Source organism: Sebastes fasciatus, chromosome 8 (assembly GCF_043250625.1).
Source record: "Sebastes fasciatus isolate fSebFas1 chromosome 8, fSebFas1.pri, whole genome shotgun sequence".
Classification (NCBI taxonomy): Eukaryota; Metazoa; Chordata; class Actinopteri; order Perciformes; family Sebastidae; genus Sebastes; species Sebastes fasciatus.
In genome coordinates this window covers 10,790,605-10,811,435 of record NC_133802.1, presented here as the reverse complement: position 1 = coordinate 10,811,435, position 20,831 = coordinate 10,790,605, and the positions used below count along the sequence as shown (strand labels likewise).

The window sequence follows — 20,831 nt, the reverse complement described above, 5'->3', positions numbered from 1 at the left end:
CCTTTGGATAATCTTGTCAGAATGTGAGAAAGAAATGCAGCATCTTCAAACAAAAAGTGCTCTTTCAGCTTTCTTGTCCGGTAGTAGTTTGTTTAAGAAAATAAACTTTATTTTGATTACTTACAGGTTTATATAGGATTTAAATGTGTCTGTTCTGCTAGGTTTACTATTAATATTTAAATTATATTGATTATTATTCATTTACAGGGAGGTGTCATTGAGGAAAACAAACACATTTGTCCTTTCGATTTAATAATTCGTACGTATGGATTACTTAATTTCTGTCGATTTCCACAAAGCTACTCCTTAATGAAAAATATACAGTAACTGCTGCCTCTGCAGGACAGCATCTGACTGTAAAAATCACTATACCCTTCATGTACGGTAGGTTGAGTTCAGCCTCTTTCACTCTATAAATCTTTTATGTTTTCCTGTCTTTATCTTCTTTTTTTTTATTGCAAGACAAAAGTACAGAGCCCCTAAAGTCCAGAAAGGTGATTTTTTTTTCTTGTGCGCGCAAAATAATTATAAAAGTACAAAATATGTAATTTTGCTAAAGCAGTTTTAAACATTTTGCAGATGCTGGCCTCGTCTTTAAGGGCTTGCACCTTCCACACTGAGTCAGTTCATAATGCTGAAGGATAGTAGGGAGACAACTTCCAGAGAGGACTGTTTTGTACAGTACAGATGTAGCAAGCTTGGATAAACGGTCTTCTCAGCCAGAGCCAGCAGCCGATTAGACTGTTATCAGACCATTAAATAGGTGTTTTTAGTGGTTAAAAGCTCCATAGATATGGGTCAGTAGGGCCCTGCTATACCCAGTAGTAGGTTTTATCATTTATTCATGGTCGATCACAGAAAGAAGGTATAAAAGAAGACGACAGCGACCTCCAGCGACCGTACTACTAACACTTTACAATAAGGGTAGTTACTAGAAAACAAATGAGGAACTAACTGCTAGTGAACCACTGGTTAATGAGTAACTCCCAATTAAATTTTAATTAATTAATAGTTAATGAGTGCTTAATTGAGGAACGAATAAAGTACTTTAATCTATTATCTAATTCTCAAAAATAGACAATTTGTTTATGTTGTAACAGAGAAGCACATGGATGGTAATACATTAAACTTAGTATGTATATTCTTTGTTCAAGACAAATGGAAAATGAGAAGGAAAAAGTTATGAAAAATTTAAATTTCCCCCTTCACCCACCCTTCCCTCATCCCTTCCTTTCCAGTCCTGGTCAAAAATGCAGTTTTCAGAGTATTTCATGTACATAGGATGAGTTGAGTAGGGCTAATGCAGGAAAAGGCACACACAAAGTGCATATAGGCACACAAATGTCCGTACAAAAGAAGAAAAGAAATTCCACTGAAATGGCTTCATTTACAATGTGTGTACAGGAAAGGACAGTCTTATTAGAAATCCATTGGAATTTCCAACAAGGAAAAGGTTGTGAGAACTTAAGTACGCATGTGCTGTTTGGCTACACCCAGCACATGTGCCGTAATGGCATGAATACATGCGCAACAACATCTGAAGGGCAGCTGGTTACACTTGGTTCTAGAAAACAAAACAGGCAATAGGCACTGGGCTCACTTGTTTATGTTTTGGACACATTTAACAGAGGCAGCTTCACCAGCAGTTACACGATGACCACATGGGAAACCCCACCTCATGAAAACTTCTTGGGGAATCCCTCAATCGGGTGTAGTTTCAGTCTGCACTGTTCAACATGTGTGACTGAGAACAATGAAAACAATCAAACTTTTTCTCTCGTAAATTTCCTAAGAAGAGATGTAGTTTGGGAATGATACGTTTGATGACTTTATGATTTGTTTCCCCTGTAGATAAAACATGAAATCCACATGTTGCTATTGCTATATGAGGAGAATGAATGTGTTTTCTTTATTGTAGAAATCATCATTTGCAATGTGTGACAATATTACAAAACAACATTACATTAGGCATCATACAAAATAGGATATCATAAAAGGCATGGCTCCATTCTCACTAGGCTGATACATTCAACATGCTATCAGGACATTAGGTAATTGTAATCTCTCTCTCACGCTCTCTTTCTCTTTCTTTCTCACTCTCACTCTCTCTCTCACTCACTCTCTTTCTCTCTCTCTCTCTCTATATATATATATATATATATATTCATATATATATATATATATACAGTATATATTAGGGCTGTCAAAGTTAATGTGATAATAAAGCTATAATAAAGCCACTAATTTCTTTCATGCATTAACACACTTTTTTAGGTTGTAGCGGCTTTAGTTTTAAAGCTAGAGTTAAGATACTGGTATCATATGAAAATAGAACCTAAGGAATCCATTAGTACCAACCATGTCATACTAGCTTGTTGCGAAGGAGGCTAAATAACGCTCCAAACTTACGCTGCTAATTTTGGCATTTTCAAAGGGGTCCCTTGACCTGAAAATGGGTTCTATGGGTACCCACGAGTCTCCCCTTTACAGACATGCCCACTTTATGATAATCACATCCAGTTTTGGGTAAGTCATAGTCAAATCAGCACACTGACACACTGACAGCTGTTGTTGCCCGTTGGGCTGCAGTTTGCCATGTCATGATTTGAGCATATTTGTTATGCTAAATACAGTACCTGTGAGGGTTTCTGGACTATATCTGTCATTGTTTTGTGTTGTCAATTGATTTCCAATAATATTTGCATAAAACTTGACAAATCTCCCTTTAAGGTACATTTTGAACAGATAAAAATGTGTGATTAAAAACGATTACATATTTTATATATTGTAATTGTAATATTAATAAATTATATATATATATTTTCCCAATAAAACTAATAAATTGACAGTCATCTCTGGACTTTACAGGATCCAAAATGACGATACGATCCGACTACTCTACAGGAAATGGTCAATTGAATAAATTCACACAGGAAATCCCCTCTAGCAGCTCCTCCCTCCCTCCATGTCATGTAGACAGCAGAGCTCAGAGCACCGACTACAGACTGCGACTGTGTGGAAACAGAACAACAACATGCTGCGAACACACTCCACTAAGATGCATCTACTGCTGCTGCTTGTGACGATGATGATGTGGGATTTCATGGTGAGTAAGCTGATTTATGTATTTCGTTGTAAAAATGATAGATTGTGACTGCTGATTATTGACGGTAGCTGCTCACACTTTAACGTCTCGTGTAATTGAAGCCTATACTTCATGCTACTTTCAGTTAGCTCTTTTACTGTTGCATCTTTTACGCCAAAATGTAGTTTAATCTAATATTCTGGTCGAAATTGTGCATAAACTATCATTTCAAGGTTACACCCTATGACGCACGTCTGTTAAAAGGTTACTTTCACTTTCGTTTACCAGGCCGCAGTGAGGAGACTTGAGGTTGTGGTGCAAACACATGACTTTTTTTGAACACTAATATGCTAAATAATGATATTAATAGCAAAACATTTTGTAAAAGAAAGAAAGAAAAGCACCTGGCCGTCTGTTTCAGAGTCAACAGCTTCTTGAATGTTGGGGACTTTCCATCACGCCCCTTACAGTCTGGTGTGAGAGGAAGTGAACCAACAGTCATGAGAGAGAAACCCCACCATCACCACAGAGGATATTAAAGCTGCAGAATGTTTTTGGCATCATTGGGCAAAAATTCCGTGATAACCTTTCAGCATATTGTAATTAGATTGTTCTGAGAGAAAACTAGACTTCTGCACCTCCTCTTGGCTCTGTTTTCAGACTTTAAAAAAAATCTAGCCCTTGACAGGAGACTTTAGTCAATCACAGGTCATTTCAGAGAGAGAGCGTTCCTATTGGCTGTTCATTCAACGGAGGCAGCTGTCAATCACTCAAACTCCGATCAAACGGTCAAACTAGGCAGCGCTGATCAAATATGAATCAATATTCTGTTACTGTAATGTCTATTTCTCTCCTCAAATGTTTTCAGAAACATCTTGTAGTGCACTGTTTGGCTATAAAATGAGAAAGTTCGCCCCTGCTGGTGGGCGGTGCTTGGTATTTCCTCAACTGATCTAAATTTTCTCATTTTACAGGATGTTTCTGAAAAAAATTTACTCGAGAAATAGGCATTAAAGTAACATAATGTTTATTCATATTTGATCAGCGCTGCCTAGTTTGACCGTTTGATCGGAGTTTGTGAGTGATTGACAGCTGCTCAGAGACGACAAGGCTCCAGCTCGGCTCTGATTGGTTGTTTTCCTCCGGTCTGGGAAATCTTGCAGATGCCATTAGGAGCACGGGAGGACACAGGGGCACAAGATTTATTTCAGATTACCTGTTTCATGTGCTACTGTCAGGATATAGTGACCGTTTAATAAAAATAACTTTTTTTAATCATATTTGCTCCAATCCTACCCACTGCTGGTTTAATCACCTCTTATTTATGTATTACTCTTGTTGTTTTGCAGGCGATGACCGCTGCTCAACCCCGCTGTGACCCGCTGACTCAATATGAGAAGCATGGCGAGTGCTGCAAAATGTGTGGTCCAGGTACGTGAATGCATTTCCTTTGCTGACTTTGTTTGCAAATGATCTAGGAACATGTCATTTCTATTGTTCTATTATTGCAGTCACACAGACACTCACTCACCTTTGTTGAGGGGTTGTGTCCCATTCACTGACTATAGAAAAATGTAGGAAATTTGCTCCTAAAAGACAAAACATGAACAACTGGGAGCCACTTATATCTAGGTATAAATGTAATGAATTCCTCTGTAATTACCACGTCATTTCCTGAGAGCCTCCTTGCCGGTTGGAAATGTGTAACCATGGTAACCCGTGCCCATCTCATGTGACCAAACAATGCTTTTTGAGAATCATAAAGTCTGAACTAATTTAAAAACAATTTTACAACTATAGCAAAGTGGAATCTGGAATGTACTAAATAGCATGTTAGTATGGAATTTCGGACGCAACCTTTCTTTTCGTTTGTATACCCAAATGAGCTTTATTCTATTGTAGTGATGTCAATTGTGAAACAGAAAAAGTACCCATTTACTCAGAACATCCCCCTGGGTGCTCTCAGTGTCATCTACTGTATAACATCTTTCCCATTCATTGTCTAGTGGATTTGGGAGAGAGTTGGTCATGTTTAGTAATATTTTTTGTACTGTCTTAGACCATAGGAATAACTTGTATGAATTTTTAAAATGGGCGTAGTTCCCCTTTAAATAAACATTAAAGGTATATAGCAGAAAAACATGACAAAGGGCAGCACATTTCAAAATAACAATCTTTCTCAAACAGCATCAATACAGATAACTGTCCCCTGGCTGTAGCTTTGTTTTTAACAGACAGATACAAGAGTGATATTGACCTTTTCATCTAACTCTCAGCAAGAAAACTTCTTTCCCAAAAATATCTTCTTAATCTTAAATATCTAACTTGAGACAAATAATATAATACTTCACAGTTCTGCATTTTTTACTATGAACTATGTTTTTCAGGGACCAGAATGCCGTCCTCCAGCTCTTGTCTGGATCCTCAGTGCACAGAATGTGGGAGTAATGAATATCAGGATAAATACACAAGTGAACCGATGTGTAAACGTCAGCCATATTGTGACCCAAGTAAGACAAACAGGGACAAATTCAACAAAACTGTTCCTATATATACACTGACTTTAGTTTGATGTAGTGCAATGTACAACGTGTGTCCATTCTTCTTTCAGATTCAAACTTTGAGGTTGTTGTCCATATGAGCAAGAAGAAACAAAGCACCTGCATGTGCAAAGAGGGATTCCACTGCTCCAGTGGAGAATGTATCACCTGTGTACCACACACAACCTGTAAACCGGGACATGGGGCTCGAGACAAAGGTACGACGCATCTTTTTGATTTACACTGGATATAAAGAATGATCAGCGTTGTGTTCACAATGTGCTGAATCTATCGCGCTCTGCTTTCAGGCAACCATAATCGCGACACAGTGTGTCAGAACTGCACTGAAGACACATTTTCCGATGACGAGTCATGGGACGGGGTCTGTAAGAAATGGACACAGTAAGTACTGTATAGGAACTCCAATTCCACCTCTAAAAACCTCCCCACTAAAACCTCAGTTTACCAATTTGTTCTCGCCTTGTGTATTTCCAACCTGATCTCACGGGAAGGCGTATAAATAGCATGACATTTTGAGGACATTCTGTGTTTCATAATACAACATTTTCCGCTTTCGCGTGTCATTTAATGCCAGGTCTTTACCGTGAAACGACTGCAGTTAGGTTTACGCCAAATTCACACCAGAGCAGCGGCAAAGTGCGGCCTATGGCGAGCTGCCATGCAATGTCGGCTTGCCTCAACGCTGAGGGCGTTTGATTCTACGGCAAAGTGCGGCCAAACTAAAAGCTGGGAAATGTTTAACTTTTAGCAGTGAAGTGCAGCCAGGGAGGACATGACACAACCAATCAGAGCCGAGCTGGAGCCTTGCCGTCTCTGAGCAGCTGTCAAGCACTCACAAACTCCGACCAAACGGTCAAACTAGGCAGCGCTGATCAAATATGAATCAATATTCTGTTACTGTAATGCCTATTTCTCGCATAAAATGTTTTCAGAAACATCTTGTAGTGTACTGTTTAGCTGTAAAATTAGAAAATTTGTGACCCGGCAAAGAAATACGCATTAAAGTAGTTTGTAGAAACACCATCTGCATGGAGATGGTGCGGCTTGGACACATCATCAGTGATGAATGAAAGTAACAGAATATTGATTCATATTTGATCAGCGCTGCATAGTTTGACCGTTTGATCGGAGTTCACAAGTGATTGACAGCTGCCTCCGTTGAATGAACAGCCAATAGGAACACTCTCTTTCTGAAATGACCTGCGATTGGCCAAAGTTTCCCGTCACGGGCTGGATTTTTTAAAGCCTGAAAACAGTCATGAGGAGGTGCAGCAGTCTAGTTATCTCTCAGAACACTTGAATTACAATATGCTGAAAGGTTATTATGGAATTTTTGCCTACTGCCACTTTAACACTGTGAAATTCCTTGCAGATGTATGGATGGACACCGTATTCAACAAAAGGGAACAGACGTATCTGACAACATCTGTGGTGAGTTCTGCGTAGGCTGATAAATTGCAATGGTTTCTCACTTTGAGCTCTCCCGCCATCTGCAGCTGTGTGGTTAGTGGCGACTTGCTCAAAACGAAACTATGGAGGCGATGAGATGTTACATCTCACAAGTCTGTGGTTTTGATTGTGGGATTAACAGCTTTCACCTGCACACTTTTTACACTACACTCTTGTCTAGACTCCACTGTGTTTTAATGGCTAAAGAATCACTAGTTTTAGAATTAAAAAAGTAGATATGAACTCCCTGAAAATCCTCTTTTCTTCACACCTTCTTATTTGTGCTTCCTCTGCTAAAATCCAAATATGTGGCAGATATGAAACTTTTCAGTGATGTGCTGTAAACCCATTTCCTGTTGTGGAGAGTTCTGTATTATTCTAAATAAATGCCCATATTCTACTCAAATTATGTCACTATCCAGTATTATTGGAGATTATAAATTATGAAAGTGACACTGCTTGAAGGATTAATATGTGATTAATTTCTTTTCTCATTTTCTTGTATAGCAGAGGGAACCTCACGGACGCATGTGATCGCTGCTGTGTGTGGGATTATGGTTATAGGGATTTTGGTTGCCATAATATTCTTCTGTTGTGTTTGCAAAGGTACGCTGTGCTATAAATGCTCTCTTTTATTACATGATTAATGAGGTAAAGTTTCAGTAATCCACCTAATGTACTCATGTTCTGTTTTTTTCTTTCTTCTGTGTTAGGTAAACAAGGAGATGCAGAAGGAAAGGTGAAGGTAAATGTGATTTCTATCCTGCTTTGTTTACTGCAGTAAACTGACTGAAGTAACCAGTAATTTTCTGTAAACAGTCCAAGTTATTGCACTCTCAAAAAGACAGTTTACTGTGAAGGATTATGTTGGAACTCATTGTTCTTAAAACAAGGTTTCTTTTCTTCGCCAGTGTCTTTTTGATATGCACACTTTCAGGAATACTTTGGCATTTTGGGAAATATGCTTATTTGCTTTCTTTCCGAGAGTTAGATTAGAAGATCGATGCCACTTTTATTCCGGCATGCTAAATATGAAGCTGCAGCCAGTGGGTGGTTAGCTTAGCTTAGCATAAAGACTAGAAACAGGGGGAACAGCTAGCCCCGCAAATTAACACGTGTGTCATTTCTTTAATCCTCAGCACAAAAACAGGAGTTTGAAAACAACAAGTTGTGTTTTGTTTACCGTCTTAATGCTAAGCTAAGCTAACTGCCTGCTGGCACTAGCTTCATATTTAGCATACAAACATGAGAGTGGTATGAACCTTCTCATCTAACTCTCGACAAGAAGGCGAATAAGCATAATTCCTTAAATGTCAAACTATTATTTTAAATGATGTTTAATTCAGGGTCTCCAAGGTCTCCACAATGGATTTAACTGTGTTTATCGGGTTATTCTTAATGGTGCTTGGTGGTAAATGTAACACATTTGTACCAATTGAGAATTGATACAAATTATCAATAATCCCTCCAAAATACCACATTAAGACACCAAGATCTTGAGGAAACCATAGAAAAGCCATACTGTGATGGAGATTTGATCTGCTCAGAAAGCCCCTTATTGTCGATCTACCTAAGGAAGCCATCCATCCTCTGAAAGCTCTAGGTCTCCTGTTTGTGTTTGTGAAGTTTCATAAGGCTGTGATTATCCTAGAGTTCACCACAGGCCATTTTATACAATGAGGTCAAGTTTAAAAAAATGTTTTCTCTGGAATCACGAGGTTAACCTGAACAAGGAAACCAGGTTTTCTATTTCTGTGGAAGTGGAGTGATCTGATTAATACGGAGCATGTAAACATACTGAAAGAAACTAAAACTGTTGATCCTGAATTCATAGAAATGTACTTTTTCTATTCCCACAACTGACGAAGTTATATTCTATACTTCCAATATTTCTACATTTGAACACTATTTTTCTCTTATAGGCCTGTTTCAAATGTCTGGAAGATCAAAGTGAGCCAGTGTTACTGAAAGAAACCAGAGTGGTGATAACAAACCCAACTACTGAGGAAGAGTCCTTAATGCCTGAGCTGCAGTCTTCACAAGAGGAGGCTGGTGTGATGACGCCGGAGGAAAACGATGATGAGCATAGCCAGGACTTAGCAGTTCTCACTGAAAATGGAAAAATTGTGACTCAGGAGAATGGGAAATCGACGATTCTCTCCCGACAGGAATCACAAACGCAGACATTTACAGACTGAAAACACCTGCTGTCACTGAGATCATAGCTTATAGTATGTAATTGTGAACTTTACCTGTTGTGTATTGTTGCCCCATGTTTCTCTGGTACGTAATTCTCCCCCTAAAGATGTATATAGTAGCTGTAAATTAACAATCAATTAACATGAAATTAATGTGTGGAAATTAAGTTGTAGTGTAACAATATTAGAAGACAGTGTGGCATACTACAATACATGGCTTGACTGCATTAGTTTTGGTGGTAGTATTTTTTTTTTAATTGTGTGCTCATTTCTAACTGTGATTGTATTGTATTGTTTTATTTTTTTTTTACAAAATAATCTTCTTTATATATTTGTACAAGGTACAAAGCTGTGTTATGGGGATAAATTGTGCATGGACACAGTATGTAATTTAAAAGCAATTTTACTTTATTATCATTAAAATGCCTGCCACTTGAATGTTAAACCATGGGAGTGTTTATTTGTTATTTGTCCTACTATTGGATGGTTAGTGTGTCGGTCAAGTGCAGGAGTATTCAAAATCTGAAAACAAAATCAAGCCGGTTCCCATAATGCCGTGGGGGATTATGGGATGATTCAGGGTCGTGTTGGAGATGCTGTGGGTAACAATTTGAGCTCAGTCATTGTTGCCCATTTTTACATCAATTTCGGAAAATTAGCAGCATTAAAAGTATGCCGAATTAGCTACAAGCAGTTCCTCTTTGTATTGGACCCATGGATATAAACACCTGTTACTGCATTACTTTGATACTGAAGAATAAAATTAAAAACGTGAAGATTCTCAGGCGAGTTCATGATGTCGAAGCGGATTTCTGGACGTTTAGGTGATGGACATTGGAGATACTGACATCCTCGGAGTGCGTAAGTCACGCAGAATTAAAAAAAAACATGTTTTCTGTGTAACTATTTAACTGAATTTATGAATTAGCGTGCACACCTGGCAGGTTTCACCTCCCCGCACTGATTGGAAACACCTGGTCTAATGGGAGTGTGTCCTGCTGTAGTTCCTCTTGATCTCCTCCAGGGGGTGCTAGAGGCTCACTGTTGAAAGTCTGGTTCATCAGATGGTGTCTCTACTAGTGCTCCACTGCTGGATTGTAAACATCTCTTAGTTCTTTAAAGGGGACATATCGTGCTCATTTTCAGGTTCATACTTGTATTCTGTGTTTCTACTAGAACATGTTTACATGCTTTAATGTTTTAAAAAACCCTTTATTTTCCTCATACTGTCTGCTTGAATATACCTGTATTCACCCTCTGTCTGAAACGCTCCGTTTTAGTGCATTTCGATGGAATTGCAACAGAGTTGCGTTGCTAGGCAACAGCTTGGGTCCTTGTTTACTTCCTGTCAGCTGATGTCATTCACATCCACTGCAACCAGGAAATAAACTGGGACACATTTAGAATGTTTACGTTTAAAACTTTGAAATGGTCTAAATATTGTAGATTTGTGACATCACAAATGGACGGAAATCCTGACGGCTTGTTTCAAAAGTTCAGTTTCTGAATACGGGCTGTGTGTATTTCTCTGTGGATTAAGAGTTTCAATACTTTCACAGTATTTATATAGAACTTAAACCTGCTTTATAATATAAAAGCTATGAAAATGTCACTTTTTACAATATGGGACCTTTAAAACTGAAATATATGTAGTAGAACAGTGTCATTAAGTACTACTGTAAAAGGGGACAGTTTAATCGGTGGCTCTAAACATTTTTGAAGTTTCATGACATGATATTCTATTATATTCATCTGTTTGCTGTGAGAAAAGAGGCTCAGATAAGAGCTAATCTGCCCCCCTGTGTGCTCCTGTTTGTAAGGATTTGCATGGAGAGAGGTGAGGCCAGAAGACGAGGCAACACAACAGCACTCCCAGGGGGCTTTCTCATCATCCCCAGATTAATGGAGGTAGGTTGCAACCCTTTGAATTTACATGGAAACCTGTGCGATTGATGGTGAGGAATCCCTCTGCCAACCCTTAAAGACTTTAACAGAATTTAGCCTGCAACTGCCCTAATCTAAAGTGAGTTTTATAGTGTAAAAAGTGTAAAATGGTTCAAATAAACACCTAATATGCATTTGTAAACACACAGTAATTTAAGAAATTTGAGGTCTGAAGTGTATTGGTAGGGATTACCCAGCAACAAGCTGACCACAAACCTGTTTGGGAAGATTTAATAGACTTTGGTTTGATATGCAGTGTGAAGCCAATACTCTTTGTACTCATCCAATTCACATGCATAAGCAGACTTCTCATTTTAAGTCTTGCATGAGAATTTAAATAGATGTTGAAGAAGGTGCTACCTTATGTGCAGAACCCTTATTAACACAAACTATATATGCATGTTAGTTACTTTCATAAGAAGGAAACAAAGCTGCATATAACTTTAGGTTTCTTTATATGCTAAATAAATACACCTCCTAAATGTATCATTGCGTTAAAGTCAAATACAGACAAGTAAAAAACACGTCCGGATTTCGCTAGAAACTTTTTATTTAAGCAAAAATATTTCTTCATGAATAGACATAATAGGAAAGATAATTTACATGTTGGTGATGGAAAAATACATCTACATTTTTATTTACAATAACATGTTTTTTAGTCTTTGGTCTCAACAAAATGTTCATTTCACTGCAAACTTCAGGAATAGTCGACCAAAATCCCTGAGGTTTGAAACGTTTATAAAGTGCAAAATATGTGGGAAAAATGTCTCTAAATGTGTCTAAGTACCTAAATACTTAGAGGATTTCATGAGTGGTGTAACATGTGGGAACAAACAGTGCGTTTCTTGAAGCCCACTCAGCCCACAGCTTCCCAGCAGGGTGGTAAATATTGTCCAGAGGTTTCTTCACAGTCTCCGAGGTGGCGGTCTCAGCCAAGGACCAGATTTTGGGTTTCTGACTTGCAGTGCTTTCTTTACTCTCAGAGTGATCAGAGTCACTCTTTTCAACTTTCTTGACAAGTGCAAGTTCTCTGTCTTCTTGATGCTTCTCCAACCGCGCGCCTGCTGAGCGCTCCAACGCGCTGCTCTCCACGTGCTCATCCGTGTCTGCGCGACGCTCTTCTTCTTCCTCATCATCCGGCTCATCCAGATGACAGTTCTGCACGGTGGAACCGTCTGCTGCATCGTCGCTCTCTCCTTCCTGCTCATCCTCCTCCTCCTCCTCTTCATCTGATTTGCCCTTGCACGCCCAGCTGACCCGGTTCTCCTTCTTCAGGCGCCGCCTCGCGTTGGCGAACCACGTGGAGACCTGCGTGAGGCTCATCTTGGTGATGATGGCGAGCATTATCTTCTCGCCTTTCGTCGGGTACGGGTTCTTCAGGTGCTCGTTGAGCCAGGCCTTCAGAGCCCCGGTGCTCTCTCGGGTAGCCACTTTGGCGACCCTGCACGGATCCTCTGCTGCTGCTCCGGGTCGGTACGGTGCGTAGAAAGACCCACCGCGAGCCAGCAGTGCGTGGTGGTAAGGAGAGGCGTGCTTCAAGTCGAAACCGGTGTTCTGGAAAACAGAGAGAAGAAGGAGCGTATAAGAGCCAGCACATGGTTGTGTGCGCAATTACGCACGGATTTTGGCGACCCCTTGACACCCAGAGCGCACAATTCAATGTTCATACACAAGACATGTAACAAAGTGGAAATCCTCTTGAACTCATGAGTTCAGGAAAAGTTTTTGAGGCTTTGTATAGGCATAACTTCAGTACAACTCAGCATGTGAGACTAAAATCTGGGAAAAAAAGTTGTTTTTCAGCTCATCCGATATCAGATTTTACAGATTTTATTTTTTTATGTTAAAAGAAGGTCGTAATGATTCCACTTGAGCTTTTCACGTATTACTTTGTAAATTACTATCCATTTTATTTTCTTCTGTACTGTTTTTTTTGTACTTGTTTAAAACTTGTTACATTTTTAAACAAAGTGGAAATCCTCCCTCGTGAAAAAGTTGTGAGGCATTGTATAGGCATAATTTCAGTGCAACTCAGCATTTGAGACTAAAATAAAGTTGTTTTTCAGCTTATCCGAGATCAGATTTTTTACACATGTTTCTGTATTAAAAGTAGGTCGTAATGATTCCACTTGAGCTTTATCACGTAATGGCTGAATTACTTTGTAAATGATCAACTTTAACAGAAGTTAGCCTGCAGCTGATCTAATCTAAAGTGAGTTTTATGATAAATTAACACCTAATATCAACTTGTAGTCAGAAATGTGAGGTCTGAAGTGTAATAACAGGAATTATTACCCAACAAGCTGACCACAAACCTGTTTGGGAAGATTTAATAGACTTTGGTTTGATATGCATTGTAAGGCCAATACCCTTTGTAACTCATCCAATTTAAATGAATAAGCCATCTTCTGTAAGACATCTCATTTTTAAGTCTGCAAACGTGCATTGCACGTAATGGCTGAATAACTTTTGTAAATGATCACAACTCACCATGTGCGTGATGTGCCTGTGGTGCGCATAGGGGATGAAGTTGTATCCCTGTAGTCCCGAGTACGTTATTGGAACTCCAGCTGCCATCGCTGCCAGATGTTGAGCCTGCTGCTGCTGCTGCTGAACACCCGGTGGGCAGCCCAGCACCGGGATCTGATATCCAGTCGGCATGCTGATGATGTTCCGCTCCAAGAAAAAGCTGCCAATTCCAGTTTGCGATGCGGGCATCTTTTCCTGCGTTCCTGCAGCTATTCTGGGGGTTTGAGTGGCGAATCCAAACCTCCTGGGTCTATTTATACACAGCCAGCTGCCAGCGTGTGTTTGCGTGGGAGGGAGGGATGGAGGGAGGTCCCACTGGTCGTGACTGACAGCTCCCTTCAAAAGACCCAACAGCTTTCACTGGCAAACCAAATCCCATCAAAGACGCCCTCCGCTGTTCCTTTTAGCGTTTTGGTGGAGAGGCTAAACATGCGCTACTTATCGCGACACAGAGATCTTTTTTTTTTAAGAGGACTGAAGTTTCAATTCAAATGCAACCTTTTCTCTTTTTTTTTAAACAGAGTTTATTTCAGAATTTTGTTAATACAACTCTGACAATTCATTGAACAATCATTTGGACTGATATATATCACACCCATGACAATACCCAGAGGGCACTAAAAAAAAACAGGTATACAAAAATAAATATAAATAAATAAATAAAATAAACTAAAATATGATATATAAAAAATGCAACCTTTTTTCTGTGGAGAGATGAATAAAAGACTCCTAGAATGAACTATCAACTCCATGTAACAATCAAACATCTCATATTTTTTTGTCATAGAAATAGTCTTTAGGTTTGTATCGTTTTTCTAATTTTGATAACGGTGCAAAATAAAACTTTTTTTTTACATTTCACAGTTCAAGTATAAAGGTAAAAAAATATATATATCACATTGGATGCATGTCGTTTTAATAGTTTTTATTGTGTTTTACTTCTTTAATTTTCACAATATTGAAGCTTTCACCAGTTTGATGATATTTTTTATGAGGAATTTAACACTTGGCATGTCTGGCACTAATCGTCGGAGAGCTTAGAAAATGACCTGAATTCAGTTAACAACATCCCGCCAATCTCTACTGTCGCATCTAACACTTCATCTCCTACACATCTGAAGTTTATGTGAATTGAATTAACCATCTCCATAGCATTAAATTACGCGAATAAACAAATAAAATAAATTTTACGCACGCGTAAAAGTGTCGATATATAACGAGTTTGTTCCATTATCCAAAATAAAAACCTCTTGCAGTACTTTCATTAATATAACCAAGTTGTCATTCAGCCTCAGAGCCATAGCGTTTTTTTTTTTTATTTAGTTAATTTACTGACTGAACCATAACAAACTGCCCTTTTACATGTCGGATGGCATTGTTGTGAGTGAAGCGCAGCGTTTCAATGGCCCTAATTAAACGAGGTTAAGTGAAACAGGTGTTGACTAATGTATATGATAATTGTGAGATAACAGATGCTTGTGTGTGGGGGGGTTGTTGGAGATAAGAGGAGAAGATTACACTTCTTATGCCCCCCCTCTCATGCCCTTCAAAAGAGCCACAGTGTTTGGGTTCAAGGGAGCTCTTATCTTGCATAATTGTGATTATTATATTAAGAGTATTAAGAGGTGTAGTGCTGGTGGTGATAGCATTGGTTTGTGCAGGGACAATACCATAAAGATAGAAAAGGAGATACAGACATGCATTTCATTTCATACAATCTATTCATTTAAGATGCTTTTTTTCTGTATTTGCTTTTGATAAAACTCCTTTAAAATCTGACCACTTTTAAAGATGAAAAAGTATCATGCTTTCGCTTTCTTAACTGTCATGTCTCACATTGTTACTTATTTTAAAGAAATGCATTGGCCCGTGTAACACCTGCATGTACAAGTAAGTTGCAGTCTAATGAACTTAATTTTTTTTTTAAATTTGTAATAGTTAAGCCACAAATAGATAAAGTCACATTTGCCTAACAGTACGCGCACAGATTATTCACAAATTTGAGCATGTGCATACATCTGACTTTATGTTATACCAGCAGTCTTGGTATTCTTTTTTTTTCATAATTATTTGAAACAGTTTTAAAAAAAAAAAAGCTTGCAAATATAATGGGAGGGCTGGGGGTGTTACACCATGTAATGTATTGGTTTCCTTGTTGCAGCAAATTTACACCCACTAAGAATTTACATCCAGTTGTCAGTTTATTAGGTACAGCTAGCTGAAACTAATGCCATCTAATACAAACTAAACTAAACTCCACCTTCATGCAGGTTATAATGTTGCTGAAACAGTTTTCGAGAGGTGTTGGCTGTGATGCAGTCAGACCATATCGTGTTATCAGAAATGCACACATTGCATTAATGTAAAATTACACAGATTGTAAATCTGAAGCAAACTATTGTGAAAATAGAGAGAGATGTAAATGCAAAATCTCCAAATAATCACATGATTAAAAATGAATTTGGTCTCTGGATAAATTCATGTTAACTTTGCTGCTCACAGAAAGAAAGGTTGTTGTGAAGGTTACAACAATTTCTACAATTAAACATTGTTTTGTTATCAACCAATATGAAGAAAATTGTATTTTTCATCACACCTGCAGATTTCTGTTCTCTTCTAAAACAAAACCACTTCAATCTCTGAACTGTTTACACTGAATCACTGAATGTAACGGGGGAGTTGATCTCCTCGAGTTGTTTGTTTATTTGAAATCTTTGTAGACCATCAATTGGAGCCATGTAATGTAATGTGATTTCTATGTCTGTGTCGATACGGTCATGTATCTTAAATGCAACGTCGGAGACCTTCAGAGTGTTTCTGGAGGAAATGCTGAAACAGTTAATTGATTAGTCCATCAAAAAATAATCTGCCACTATTTTGAATAGAATTGTTGCTTTTTCAAGCATTAACAGTGGAAAATAATGCTACATATTATCAAGTTCCAGCTTTTCAAATGGCAGGATTTTCCGCATCTGTCATATTTAATAATAATACACTGAATATCTTTGTGTTTTGGACTTTTGGTCAGACAAAACAAGATACATTTTTCCACAATTGTGACACTTTGTAGACCAAACGTTTAATTGATTAATCAAACAAATAGTTTCTCTCGCTGTAGCTCCTAGTATTGTGTTATCCTAAGAGGTGTTTCTAATATTATGTCACATAATTGAGGGTAGACTAGTATATAATCATGGGCCCAAATGTGAGGAGAGAGAGAGAGAGAGAGAGAGAGCCTCAGATAAAAAGTGGTGAAGGTGGAGGGAAAGGAGGAATTCATTCGGGTGGGGTCCACAGAACCTCAAGCAAATTTGAACAAGAGCAACAATGGGCCAGCTAGAGTGCAAAGAGAAGGAGGCTTATGGCATCAGTAGTCTACATCTCACAACACAAACAGCTCAGGGCAGCGGCCTTTGTCCCTCTTTTAGAGCTTCTTTTCATTCCCTTCCTCTTTTGGCAGCTCCGCCACAATGCAGGTGTTGGTCTTGCTCTGACAGGTCGAGTTAGCGCTGTTTGCCGTTAGGATGTCAGTCGTTTGCAGGAGAGAGAAGTGACCAAATGGGAGACGATTGTCCTCAGCACCCAAAGAGATACAGTACAAGATAGCAAAGAGGATGAAATTATCTTTATCTCTGATAACACCTTAGTCATTCTTCTGTATTGAAATAGTGTCGTATACCTTCCTTTTATCTGCAAATCCTCCGCATGCATATTCCACTTTATAACTCGCTACACAGACGAGCCCTGGCTTTGGATAAAAATGCAGAACGACAGTACAAGGGGCTAATGAGCAGGTCGGGACAAAAGGTTTTAGGTGTGACCTCAATTACAGGCGATCCCCTACCTGCGAGCTGACAAAGGGACTAAACATGCAATTAGAATGGCTCATAGGTAGGTGTGAACAAGACGACAAAAGCCTAAAGAGAATCCACAGAGTCTTCAACACCTATCGCTTGTTAGTTTATTTTTACTGCACCAGATACTGAAAGGGGAGAAAGTTGACAGACAGACTCATAGAAACTGAGCCAGAGTAGGGGAAGTAGTTAGACAGAAAAGATGAAATTGTGTATTAAAATATGTGTTTTCAGATATTTTGACAGAACATTTAAAAAGAGACAATAATATAAAGATAAAAAAAAAAATTAAGAAGGAGAATTTACAGAGTGAGGAGCACATAGAATCAATTGACAATAAATATATATTATGGTCTCCAACCAGAACTCCCTAATGAGATTTTCCTGGGGGCACCAACACAAATGGAAAGATGTAGGCAAAGTGTGAATGTTATCAAGCTCTCCCACCTCTTTACTATCTGACCCCCTCTCCCCCCAGACCCCCTTCCACTCTTTGTCCTTTGTCATTACTCTTATCAGGACCACTCTATCATTCTTTCAAAATAGTAGTGGCGCTGAAACCGCTTGCAAATGTGAGTATGTCTTTGTTTGGGGCCGGACAGTGGCCCGCCTCCCAGCTCCCTCCTGGGTGCAGGCTGATTGACGGCCCTCCGCTGGGTGAGTGACAGGCGCCGTTGGTTAAGGCCGTGATGGCCAGCATGACAGCTGGTGCTGCTGCTGCTGGTTTGTCTCCCCGTATTGGGCCCCGGCGGCTGGGTGCCGGGGCCCCCGGGATCCCTCAGCTGTAAAGCCACGGCCCGGTTCGCTGGAGCCCGGTGTGAGCAGCCTCCCTCTGTGTGCTCGTTGTTGCAGATCAGCTTGTTAGCTCGCTGCACCCTGTTTCTACACATCAGCTGCTCGTTTACCTGCACATACGTAGAGGTCGTAGCCATACGGGTAATTTCTGAGTGTCACAGTGGCAAAGAGTGACTGTCTGTGTCTTTTTACATTACTAGTATTGTTATCTTGCTGCATCCCCTTTCTCCACCTCATTTGCAAGCTGTATGCAGATTAAAAAAAAAAAAAAGGCATTTCTCCCTGCCCAGGCCACTAGCATATTCAATTCAAAGTGGCTTTATCGGCATGGGAAACATAAGTTTACATTGCCAAAGCAAGTGTGAAATAAAAACAAAAATGTATGTAAAGATCTATTAGAATAAAGAACTGTGATTTTGCTAGAAAAATGTAGCTGTTGCAGATATTGCATTGAGTGTAAATGAAAAATCTTTGCATTTATATTTTTAATACAATTCAATTCTTTACCAATAACACCTATATTTTCAGTCTGCATTTATAAGCAGTATAAAAACAATGAATAAATAGTTTATAACACACTATAATGTGGGTGTAAGCAGCTCAGGTCAACAATTGTAACTTCTCCTATAAAGATATATTTTATGTTATTACACGGCTTTGTTGAATACTCGATTCTGATCCGATACCGTCAATCACGGCGTTCTACGGTCTGCTATTTCTTTATAGCAGACCGTTGCTATGTATAACAGACCGTTGCTATGGGCGCATTTCTGTTGTCGGACACTGGAGGACCATTCTTGTGTCAAATTATTGATTTCTTAAGTAAGTAGCCCTGTATTAAGCGGGATAATGTACAGCTAGCGGGTCATTGTTGCGAAATAGAGGTTATTTCGCAACAATGACCGGCTCGCTGTACATCCCTTTTTTATTACATCTGTGTTTTACAATATTGTCATTCATTATATCTATTTATACACCAGCCTCCACCTATGGGTGCCCACAGGAGGAGTTATAGTTTACATTAATAAGCACTTCTATCAGCTTACAGCTACATTATAGTGTTGTAAACCATTGATTACATGTTTATATGCTGCTTATGAATGCTACATGTGGGGTTATACGGGGACATAAAGTAAAGTGTTGCCCTTTTTACCCTATAAACATTAGTAATATGCTGCAGTTTCTTCACCTCAGTTGAAAGTTTCCACTGCACATGCATCTATACATCTATCTATTCTATCTCTAGAATAGGGGATATAAATTCTATCTCTTTGCATCTTATTAACATTGCTGTATCCCAGGTGAAACAAATGGTTTTAATAATAGTATTTTCTCAACTTTAACGCAGAATCTCCATACAGTTGAACAAACTGAAGTTCATGCATCTATTATTTCCCCTCTATAGCCTCACAGAGAGCAGCTAATGAGGTTACTGGGCATCTGTGACGTGACATCTACATTTTGGCCTATTTGTGAAACAATGGTAACAAGGAAGCCCGGGACATTGGGCTCTGTGTTTTCCAACTCAAAATAACAAAGCCAAGCAGCCGCCGGTGGGAGGCTGTGCTCTCATGGAAATGAGCAACTGAACCAACAATGTAGCGCCTAATCTCTTCAGAGAGAGGAATCAGTTACACAGCAGTATGCACCCCTCAATGCTTTTCATTAGAGTCAGCGTGCTATTGAATCAGTCACTCCACCCCCCCAACCCACCCTGACTCACAAACACACTCACACATACATGCGCACACACAACCATCGTGTGTAGCCACAGGCCCTACTCATACATGCGCTAGATACAAGGTAGCCCCCCCAACAACAGAAGGGTTGAAATAAGTGGGGCAGAGGGTGGTATGGGGGTGCGAGGCCTCAAAGCATCGGATTAGAGTTAATGTGCCCTCCCTGGGTTATAATCTCTTCAGAGGGGGACTTTGTTTGAGGGGCTTGAGGGCAGTAAGATAAGTATCTATTACAGAAACTCCCTCTTATCCCCCAAACATCCTCGCTTCAAAAATGAAGCACAAAAACACTTGCCTCTGTTCCCCTCTGTGTCGTCTGATATCCAAGACCCAGAAGCAAGTGCTGCCCTTTTCAGCTAATCAGGAATTAAGGTCTAAAGCCGTATGGAGAGTTAGCAGGCCCCATATTTACTCCATCTGTAGCCCACAAAGTCAGGTAGTTAAAGTGAGATCAAAGGCAGCTTAAAAAACTAGGGTTATTGTATGGAGAGAAAAGAGAAAGAAAAAAAAGTATTATCACTAGGGCTGTCCTTGACCAAAGAAATTCTTAGTCCTAACACTTTAACAATTTTTTTTTTTTACAATGACTAATCGATTAGTTGATTTAACCGACAGATCTGTAAAACTTTGTGGAGTTTCTCCACAAAGAATCACACAAAAGCACCACTTTAAATCTT

General features: G+C 39.2%; 2 protein-coding genes across 4 annotated transcripts; one reads left to right on the top strand and one right to left on the bottom strand.

Annotated features, from left to right (window-relative positions):
- Positions 1–2,948: 2,948 nt before the first annotated feature.
- Positions 2,949–9,738, top strand: cd40 (CD40 molecule, TNF receptor superfamily member 5). 3 transcript variants are annotated; one of them, XM_074643313.1, is made up of 9 exons: positions 2,949–3,106; positions 4,435–4,516; positions 5,473–5,595; positions 5,697–5,843; positions 5,934–6,027; positions 7,019–7,077; positions 7,606–7,701; positions 7,809–7,840; positions 9,018–9,738. In XM_074643313.1, the coding sequence occupies exons 1-9, from the start codon at positions 2,966–2,968 to the stop codon at positions 9,291–9,293; spliced, it is 1,050 nt and encodes a 349-aa protein (XP_074499414.1). In that variant the 5' UTR covers positions 2,949–2,965; the 3' UTR covers positions 9,294–9,738. The 3 variants fall into 3 exon arrangements, with proteins under 3 accessions (XP_074499414.1, XP_074499415.1, XP_074499413.1); XM_074643314.1 differs by having other exon boundaries at positions 7,603–7,701; positions 7,809–7,834; XM_074643312.1 differs by having other exon boundaries at positions 7,603–7,701.
- Positions 9,739–11,767: 2,029 nt separating this feature from the next.
- Positions 11,768–14,002, bottom strand: irx7 (iroquois homeobox 7). Its single transcript, XM_074643289.1, has 2 exons — positions 13,728–14,002; positions 11,768–12,791 (listed from the first exon to the last, which is right to left on the bottom strand). The coding sequence occupies exons 1-2, from the start codon at positions 13,953–13,955 to the stop codon at positions 12,033–12,035; spliced, it is 987 nt and encodes a 328-aa protein (XP_074499390.1). The 5' UTR covers positions 13,956–14,002; the 3' UTR covers positions 11,768–12,032.
- Positions 14,003–20,831: the final 6,829 nt, after the last annotated feature.

Bases quoted from the DNA above. Each gene is read 5' to 3' on its own strand.
- cd40 (XM_074643312.1), top strand. From the start codon at position 2,966: ATGTCATGTAGACAGCAGAGCTCAGAGCACCGACTACAGACTGCGACT. The intron at 5,596-5,696 runs GTAAGACAAACA...TTCTTCTTTCAG, and splicing joins TCAGCCATATTGTGACCCAA to ATTCAAACTTTGAGGTTGTT. The intron at 7,702-7,808 runs GTACGCTGTGCT...CTTCTGTGTTAG, and splicing joins CTTCTGTTGTGTTTGCAAAG to GTAAACAAGGAGATGCAGAA.
- irx7 (XM_074643289.1), bottom strand. From the start codon at position 13,955: ATGCCCGCATCGCAAACTGGAATTGGCAGCTTTTTCTTGGAGCGGAAC. The intron at 12,792-13,727 runs GTGAGTTGTGAT...TCTGTTTTCCAG, and splicing joins ACAGGCACATCACGCACATG to AACACCGGTTTCGACTTGAA.